The 10342-nt window shown below is 29.8% G+C and overlaps 1 protein-coding gene across 1 annotated transcript; it reads right to left on the bottom strand.

Annotated features, from left to right (window-relative positions):
- Positions 1-336: 336 nt before the first annotated feature.
- LOC114261295 (uncharacterized) lies at positions 337-10085 on the bottom strand. The gene is made up of 9 exons (XM_028201526.2): positions 8257-10085; positions 8058-8147; positions 7817-7919; positions 7488-7562; positions 7216-7366; positions 7018-7087; positions 5420-5485; positions 2383-2505; positions 337-810 (listed from the first exon to the last, which is right to left on the bottom strand). The coding sequence occupies exons 1-9, from the start codon at positions 9488-9490 to the stop codon at positions 629-631; spliced, it is 2094 nt and encodes a 697-aa protein (XP_028057327.2). The 5' UTR covers positions 9491-10085; the 3' UTR covers positions 337-628.
- Positions 10086-10342: the final 257 nt, after the last annotated feature.

Raw genomic sequence — 10342 nt, 5'->3', positions numbered from 1 at the left:
CCCACTTAAAAACGATTATTTTTTTATTTCAAAACTTTGACATTCTATAATTTTTGTTCTATACAATAGTTTTTCATAAAATTCATATTTTAAAACCTATTCGACTAAAATAAAATGAATTCAAATTACGAAAAGAATCTCTCCTCCGGTAAATTTAATCTTCTAAGATCTTTAAGTAACAAAAATCTTGTACATTGAGACTATCCTTTACTCAATTAACTTAACCAACTCCATCACGCCGTGGACCACAACACATCAAAATAACATGACACATTATTGTGACAATGCTTATGAATTTCTAAAAAATAACCACAAGACAAGATATATCAATATCAATAAGACAACCAAATATATATGTTTTTCTTTTCCATTTCCACAAAATGGTACATATAGAAAATTTATTGGCCATGCAAGCCCAAACCAAGGTTTACAGAACTGGTTAGTTGAGAACTCTTTTTATTCAAAGTGTCACCAAACAAAATTTGTACAAGAAAGAAAAGGTAATAGTAAGAATTGAAAAAGAATTAAAAAAAGGCTATTATTATTATTATTATTATTATTATTATTATTATTATGGTGTATATATATCATAAGTGGGTACCATGTAGTCCTATTGTGTGCATTTTCATCAAAATCTTTTCTTGTCTTTCTTTATATCCACTGTGGTGATGGGCACACGCCTTCGTCTGTGTCCTCCAATCTGTCCTTGCCACGATGTCTCGCATTTTGATTCTTCCTCCTCCACTACCAAATCATCTTCTCTCATCACTGACTGATGATAATATCTAAACGCCACAAATAGCATGAACACTGCATGGGATGTAGTACATCAATAATGCAGGTTAGCAAAACCCTCCAAATAAGTATAAAAAATTTAGGATAAACTACCAATAGGTCCTACTAGTTAGACTTAATTCCCATTAAGTCTTATTGAAAATAAGCCTTGATAAAATTGTCGCTAAAAATAATTTTTTTGTGACAACTTTTTATATATGCCGTTAAAATTGACAATTAGTGACTTTTTTTTGTCATGATTTTTATAAATTGTCGCTAAAACTTACAATTAGTGACTTTTTTTTATGACAAATTTTTTTCATAGGACCTATTAGACAATAAGTCTATATATTAGGATCTACACGTAAATACCCCTATAATTTACACCTAGAGTCCATTTGTTTGTTTCTTTTTACAATATATTTTATTTGTTAATAAATGTATAACAATCCAAGACTATAGTTTTTAAATTTTTATTTATTTATTTATTTATGTTTTCTCTATCTTTTGTAAATAAGTATACAACAATCTTAAATTTTAATTATTTGGCCCCAGATTAATTTTTTAAAAAAATTTCTTTAGTAATTAAATTATTTTTTTTTCTAGGAACACCTAAAAGGGAAAAAGAATTGAGAAAAAATTGAAAACAAGAATTGAGAAAAAATTGAAAACAATTCATAAATGAAAAAAGGCGGACAAAAAATTGGCTTAAAAGCCAGTCTCGAACGAATGTACCTGTAAAGGATGAGTTTAATTTTGGGATTTTGTTAATGAAATTACACGTGTTAACAAGTTTAAAATAATTATATATTTTCAAAGATAAATGAAAAATATACAATAATTTAATAGAATTGTATAATCGGCCATTCTAGACCTCATTTTTTGGATTTTTGTTTTTTATTTTTTATTTGTAGAACTATTTGTTTGGTTCTGATTTTCTGAAAACAGTTTTCAGAAAATTCTACTTTTTATTTTTCGTATTTTAATGTTTTCAATGGTTTTTTTTTTTAATATTTTAAACAATTTGTTTTAATTGTTAGACACACCCAACATAAATACACTTAAAAGTATAATATTTATGAAAAAAATATTTAAAAAATACACTAAATACCAAAAAATACAAAAAAAATGAAAATACAATACATTTTTCATATTTTTGTGTATTTTTTAATTTTTAAAAATATTTTTTCACAAATATTTTACTACTTAAATACATCTAAGTAAGTAAGGTACATCTAAATAAATAAAAAAATTGCTTAAAATTTTAAAAATATTTACTAAAAACAAAAAATACAAAAAATAAAAAACTCAACTTTTAAAAAATTGAATTAAAAAAACTGAAACCAAACACATTGATTTTGCGAGCAGAACATATTGACAAATGACAATCAGCATGCATTATACTTTATTACGGAGATAAACCAAATTAAAAGAAGATCTCATGAAATAAAAATTCACAAAGTTGACATCGTAATAAAAAACTAAAACAAAATTAAGAGTTCGAAGCGTGAGTATTATTAAATTAATAATAATATACTATATTGTATGTAATTATGCAGCTAGATATATATGGAAGAAACAAGAAAGGGGGGATTTTTGCTTGCTTACCTGCCCAAATGCGAGCTACGACTGAGGAGAGATTCCATCCGAGTGTGAAAATGCCAAAAGCCACAGCTTTCTTGTGAGAGCATGACTCCCAAGCATCTCGGAATCGTCGAATCCAAAATGTACCTTCATGCATTCATTCCCCAACTTATATATCAACACATATTTTGATCAAAAAATTAAAATGTTCTTGAATTTTTGTACTCAAATATTCTGAAAATAATAATGTTGTGTTGATAATTTTTAGTTGTGTAAAAATTATATTAAAATATTTGAGAATATATCGAAAGTACATTGAGATTCTAATTTTAATGACAAATCATATGGCAGTCGTTAGAATAAATAATGATAAATTTTGGAAAAATTATGCAAATAGTCCATGTAATTTACACGATGTGTGAATTTGGTCCCTATAGTTTCAATTTGTTCGATTTTGTCTCTTAATTTAACGAATTGTGTCATTTTAATCCAATAAATAATAGCTGTTAAGTTAATTTAACGAAAAATCAAACAATATGTCAATTTGGTCATTGTATTTTCCACAGTGTGTCAATTTAGTCCCTATTGACAATTTTTTGAAAATTCATGTTTCACAACTGTTAAATGATTTAGAGAAAAAAGGGAGAAAAAAAAATCATATATCAGAATTTTATTAAAAGAGATATTTGTTAATAAACTAAAAATGATTATACATTGTTTATGAAACTTCTTACAGTAAAAAATATATAATCATTTTCAATTTATTAATATATATATACTTTTTATAGAATTCTTGTCAAGAAAGAAATCAATTGTTAAGTTGTTAATCATTGTCAATTAACTACAATTGAGATGCTTTACTTTAACTATTATCACTACATCAAATTACCTAATATGATTGGGACATCCCACCAAACTTGTAATAAAAGCCAATGACTATTATGTGCATTAAAGTAAGGTAGTACAAAGTGATGGCATGTTACTAGATAGAAAGATATGAAACTTCACATGGACATGAGCCCCATCAACAACAACCCTACATTGGACTTGTTCAAGTTTTAGAATTCTATCTTATTTTGGTACAAAACAAACTAAAGTTTTAGAAAATTAACCATAGAATGATTAGCCCTAGCATGGAATCCATTGACAGAATTTTTATTACAATTCTACTTAGAGAAGGAAAACAAAAAATCTTTTGTTCGAAAATAAATCTTAGGTCTCTCTCAACAGTTACACAATGCCTTCCTATTATATCGTGCAACTTAGAGAAGCCTAGATCATGGAGACGTATCTAGGATCCAAATTCTTACATTTGGTTTTTATTTCAGTGGAAAATATTTTTTTTAAATGTTTTCAATATAAATTGTTTTTCTATGTTTAATTGTAACTTTGAAAATAATGATTTTAATAGTTGTGACAATGGTGTTGTGAATGGTGGTGGGTTGATCGCGGTACTGGTGGGGATGGTGCTAAGATTTTGGATTATCTCACTAGGTTCGGAAAGTAGGGTGAAAAAAATCTGCCAAAAGGAGCTCATAAGTTTTTCATTAATTTTTGTTTTTAATCGTAACACAATGCCAAAAATAATATATATATATATATATATATATATATATATATATATATATATATATTTTCTATAAAAATAAACGAAATTATAACGATCGAACCATTGGAAAAAAAATGCCAATGACCACCCTTAATCTCAGCCTCGTTTGAAAACAGGCTATTTTAGTAACTTTTTGATTTTTTAGCTAAAATATGAAGTAAGAAAAACTAGTATGTTTGATGTGACTTTTTAATTTTTTACGAAAAGATGTGTAAAAAGTAGAGAGAAAAATAAATCTTTGACATTTCGGTACAGGTTATAAGCTTTTTGACGTTTTTAGTAACTTTTTGACCTTACTAAAACGGCTGCTTTTTGACTTTTAGAGAAAAAAGGAATCAATGTACATGTAAATAAATTATCTAAAAGCATTTAAAAATTCTTGAAAATATACTAGCATTACCTAACCCTCAAAAAAAAAAAAAAAAAAAAATGTTCCATTCATATTATGCATTCATTTTGTATTCTATTTTAAGGTTAACCATCAAGACACCAAATTAACTAAAGATAGATGGTGATAATAATTTCAAATGGTGATAGATATGGACCTAATGTCCAAACATAAGGGAAAATAATGGATCCAATGCATATAAGTTTATCTATTTCTATGGGACCCATTAATTCTACCCCATTGCACATGCCATCAAATAATAAAAAGAGAGCCGTTACGTTGATTCATCAAATGTCCAACCAATTAAAGTTAGGTATGAAAATGGACCCACCACATACTGCGACTGTAGAGCATCTAATACCCTTGGTAAAACCACGTGTATTGTGGTCCCTCCACACTAACGGTACACTATCATTTCTTTTTTCAGAAAATTTAAAAAAAAAAAAAAACTTAAAATTTTACCTTATAACAAAATAAATTTTTAATTTCATCAATTTAAATTCTAAATTTTTAAATTGATTTTAATATAAACTATCCGTCTATTTTTATTGAGTAAAACCGACAAAAAAAAAGATATTTTAGACATTAAACTTAAGTTGTGTTTGGTTTGAAGATATGATAAGAGATTTGAAATTTGGAAAATGAAAGTGAATTGTAAGTAAAATAAAAATAAAATATACCTACATTTCACTTAGTTTCACATACATTTTCCCTTTTCATTTCTAAATTTCTCTCAAAATCTCCCAACTAAACACAGTATTAATGTAGATGTACATAAAATGTTTCAAATACTCTTTTTCATTGAATTCAATGATTAAAATATTATAATTTTTATTGATTTTACTCAACACAAATAAACAGATAGTTTAAATTGAAAATAAATATAAAAAAACAACTTATGATTTAAATTGACAAAATTAAAAATTTAGGATAAATTTTATTACAATGTTCAAATTCTTTTTTTTTTTTAAATTCTAAGTTTTTTTATTATTAAAAATTAGGATAAATTCTAAGTTGTTCAAATAAATATTGGAAAATGAAATGCATGGGATTCAGAATTTTACCGCAAGCAGTTAACTGAGCGGAATACGAAGAGCAGATTTTTGGTACGGTGAATACTCCAAAAAAGCCTGCAGTGAGAGCCAGTTGAGGAAAGAAAAGAACGTTCAGAAAAATTAACACTGTTTGGTTCCCGAGAAAATTGAAGTGACTATCTCACAAAAAAGCCTGAGCCATTAACCCTGGTAATATGGCTGTTTCCAGAACAAGTACAACCTCCAAAAGCTTTTGATAGTTGCACGTTGTTCTGGCAGTAATTATAATTACTCTGGCAATAGTTCCACCTCAAAGAGCAAATGCTTCGATCTATTGTACCGTTGTACACTACAATTGCTGAGTATAACAAAAGTTGTTTTTTTGTTTTTTTAATTTAATAGACATGACAAATTTAAAATGACACGGACCCGGACTCAAAATTTCAACAATCATGTATCTAGGGTTGGGTTTGAACCGAGACTAAAAAAATACAAAAATGTAAAATAGATTAAATAAATCAATAAAATAAAATGTTACATTTAAACTATAATTATTTTTTTTTTTTCAAAAAAAAAAACAAAAAAATTCTTTTTAAACAAAACTAATTTAGCCAAGCTAAATTAGACAAAAAGCTAACAAGTCAAGCTAAAAAATCTCTTCTCAAAGGAACCCTAAATAAGTAAGAAAATTTTAATATAAAATGTATCATATGCATGCTTAATTATGTCATTTTTTTTTAATTATAACTGATTTTCTTTATTAGTTATGACATTATTTTAGTTGCCGTTTGGCAATTGGCTTTTTTAGTTAACTTTTTGCTATTTTAGCTTTGGCTAAAAAGTTTGTTTTATTTGATTTTTTAACTTTTGTTTGAGAAAAAAATAAAATAATTATGGTTTATATGTGATATTTTGTCTTATTGACCTTTTAACTTATTTTGTCTTTTTGTGATTAATTTAGCCAAAAAAGCCTATTGCCAAACAAAGTTATGATTCATGAGTTTTTAGTTATATCTCATGTTGTATATAGTTATGACAATTTTTTTTATTAAATTATGTTTTTTTTTATTATTTAATTAGAAGATGCATAATGTTTCCCAAATCAGTAATTTACTAGACTAATACAATTTGGTAAAATTATTGTAGTTTACTAGTTCAATTTGGTAGAAAAGGTTTAGAGCATCTCCAGCGGTAGTAGGTATTTTACCTATCTAAATATTACTATAAAGTATATATTTTATTTTGCCTATTAACTGTTTTATGTTTTTACTCCAACCATACTCTTTATTTTAGCTGTTTATCCAAATACTATTAATTTAATAGAGTGCCAAGTCAACAACAAAGGTGGAGGAAAATGATCCTAATGATTGAATACATTTTGCCTAGCGTTGAAGGCTAGCTACATGTAGCTAGTGAATATGAGTTGAGCCAAAATGCCTAATTATATGCCTAGTGCATTGGAATTGAAAAAAATGAATCACACTAGGCATTTTAACTAACAAATATTATATGCTTAGTGCATTGAAGATGCTCTTAGTATGTTTATATATATTAAAGATATGAAAGAGAAATTAATTAATTGACAATTTATATATAAACCTTGCATGTATAAATCAAATCAAACTCACCCAATTTGGCCATCTTCCATATAGTTATGGAATTCCCACACCTCGCTAAAACAAACAGCAGCACTGCCAACTGACATTATCACATTTTGACAATGTTTAATAATTTCCCCAATGAGGTTAAAAAGTAAAAATAAAAATTAGAAAATGAGAGAGAGAGAGAGAGAGAGAGAGAGAGAGAGAGAGAGGGAGGAAATTCACCTTCATTGTGGTCACTGGATCTCCAGAAAAAAGGGCTCTAAGTTTTAGAAGAAACTCATTCAAATAAGGAAGAACCAATTCTAGTAACCAGATTGCTTCTTCTTCCCCAACAACATAGTCTTGGCTTGCATCTTCTCCACCCATAACTCCTCTGTTTCAGAAATATGGGGAGGGAAAAAAAATACTATCAAAATATGTCTTTAATTGCCACCTATTCTGCAAAATGAGCTTTCCCATTTAAGAAAAAGAATAAAATGAGATCAAGAAAATACCTGCAAATAATGGATCTGAAAAAGAAGATTGCAGCAAGATACACAAGACCCAGATAGGAAACCACAGAAATCAAGCTGTAAAAAAAAATTTAAGTGAGATTTTTAATATGTGCTCTGTTTTGAAACAGGGGATGAGTACAATACTGTTTGGTTGTTGTGTTTTTGTTGACTTGTTTTGGAATTAACCCATGTATTAGGAAACAAACAGCAAAAGGTTATTTCCAACTGTTTTCACACAAAAATAGAAATCATATGAAATCACGGAAAACGAAAATGAAGATAATAAAATGACAACCAAACAGATGTGCTCTTGGACTATTGTTGCTGACCTAATATTGAGATCTTTAGTGTAAGAGGATGAGATTATGATGAATGTTCCCAATCCGAACACAAATGCCGATTTCGAAGCATCTCTCCACATCACCAAATCAACTGAGAAAAGGTTTAAAAACACCATAAAATGGATGCTTAAACATGAATAACTGTAATTGTTAAAGCAGCAAAACAGTAAAAAAATAATAATAATAATTTTTTTAAAAAAAAATACTCCACCCATTAATTAAAACTCACCTAAACTCTGCAATTTGCTATGGGTATCAGGAATACTCTGGTATTCAGTATGGGTTTCAGGAGCCTTTTGGAATCCATTTGAAACAGGACCTACAAAGACACCAAAATTAAAAAACATCAAAGATCAACACAACAAACATAATAAATAAATAAATAAAAGTTAGAAATCAGTGAGATATTACTAATGAAACAGACTTACTTGCTTTGTGTTTTGTGGGAATTGGATGAATTCTTGAATGGTTCACTAGTGGAGGAGCCTGTTTTTTCACAATTGGTGAGATGGGTAGTTTTCTTTCTTGGACTGGATGTATCTTTTTCTCTTCTTTCACAACAACCAGTTTAGGCTTTTGTTCTGTTATGTCAATTTCCTTAACATCGAAGCTCTTTTTCTCTATCTCCATCTCAATTTCCTCATCCACCTCTTCATCAAATTCCTCATCCCAATCTTCTTCATCACCATCACCATCAACATCAACATCACCATCATCAGCCACCTCCAATTGTGGAGCGGATTTGACCTGATCCATATTGCTCAAATCACTAGAAATGACCTTTTCTTCACACACATCAACCTCTTTACAATTTTCATCAGATCCAATCTTCTCAATTTCAACTGGGTTCTTCTCAATTGCCTCAACCGTCTCATCTGGAACCTCATTAGACTCATCAACTGCCTCCTTCGACTCCGATATCGCCTCCTTCGATTCAGTTGAATTCCTCTCTTCCAAGACTTTGTTGGACACAGATTTTGATTTGGTCAATGGACCTGGATTCCTCTCATTGACATCAACAGATTCATCCAAAACCTTATTGGACTCTGACTTCACTTTCCTCAACTGAATTGAATTCTTCTCAATTCCATCACCATCACCATCACCACCAGATTCACGAGGAGATTGACCAACCAACTTTTGGGATTCAGACTTTGCCTTGCGAATCTGAATTGGGTTTCTCTCAGTCTTATCAACAATCACATTGAGCTCCTTAGAATCTTCAGATCTCGTCTTCATTTTCTGAATTGGGCTTCTCTCAATTCCATCAACAGACATTCTAAGCTCCTTACCCACCTCAGATCTCGTCTTCTTCTGCTGAACTACTGGGCTTTTCTTGATTCCATCAGCAGATACACTCAATTCCTTACATTGTTCACCCAAATTCTTGGTTTGTTCAGATCTTTGCCTCACAATCTGAATTGGGTTTTTCTCAGCTCCTTCAAGATTCTCAGATTTCCATGTCTTCCTCTTCCCACTAACCCCAACAAGGCTCTGTTTGGGTCTAGGCTTTTTGTCAACATTATTTTCTTCAGAGGTTGTTTCTTCGCCATTGAAGACTTTGATACCTCCTTTGACTTCATCACTCTTCATTCTGCTCTCCCAAACAGACCCTGACACTACACCACCATTTCTTGCTGTGCACCTTCTACCCACCTCCATGATTTTATACACCACAATCCCTCTCTCTCTCTCTAGTTTCTCTCTCCACACTGTAATGAGTACAATGGGGACAGAGTGATTGTTATCAATGGATTAGAGCCTTTGAGCTGAAGAAATGGCGGTGGGTGTGATGAAATCATGCAGCATTGGAATTTCTAGAGAGAGAGAATTTATTAGACCCTCGTAAGGATTTGGATTTGGATTTGGATTTGGATTTGGGTCTTTTTATTTAATTTTTGTTTGCATAAATTGTACTTATATACGTACAAATATACTATATTGTATGTGTATGTGTATGTGTATGAAAGTGAGAAAAAGAGTGAAAGATGAGAAATCTGGGGTGGGTGGGTAATGTGGGGATGAATGATTAGGTTTTTGGGATGTGGTGAGCTTTTTTTGGTTATTAAAATCAATTTGTTCCCTCACTTTTTGTGTAAAAGGATACCTAATAAGGTAGTAAATACTGTTACCAAGAAAGTCCAAAAGTTCATTAGACTCACATGCATGGTGCATGACCAGTAACACCTGCTTCAGTCACATGAGATTTAAGAGAGAGTGAGTGAGAGAGAGAGAGCGGAATTTGGGGGAAATTATCAGTGTGGTTTCACAAAATTATTATAAATTTATTAATAAATTTATAATTAATTTTCAAAATATCTAATGAACTTGTTATTTATTTATTTATTTATTATTTTATATGTAAATTAGGATATGCACAATTTGGTTTACGTACTATTTGGTAGGGGTGTTTGCGGATCGGTTTAATGCGATTTGCGGTTCAGTTTTGACCCGCCCGCATTTATGCAGTTTGGAAAAAAGTCAATCCGTATCCGCCCACAGTGCGGTTTGCGG

The sequence above is a fragment of the Camellia sinensis genome, chromosome 4, assembly GCF_055761805.1.
Source record: "Camellia sinensis isolate YWXY chromosome 4, ASM5576180v1, whole genome shotgun sequence".
Classification (NCBI taxonomy): Eukaryota; Viridiplantae; Streptophyta; class Magnoliopsida; order Ericales; family Theaceae; genus Camellia; species Camellia sinensis.
This window is presented reverse-complemented; position numbering and strand designations above follow the sequence as displayed.

Bases quoted from the DNA above. Each gene is read 5' to 3' on its own strand.
- LOC114261295 (XM_028201526.2), bottom strand. From the start codon at position 9,490: ATGGAGGTGGGTAGAAGGTGCACAGCAAGAAATGGTGGTGTAGTGTCA. The intron at 7,088-7,215 runs GTGAATTTCCTC...TGATAATGTCAG, and splicing joins ATCCAGTGACCACAATGAAG to TTGGCAGTGCTGCTGTTTGT. The intron at 2,506-5,419 runs GTAAAATTCTGA...GAATGCATGAAG, and splicing joins CGCTCAGTTAACTGCTTGCG to GTACATTTTGGATTCGACGA.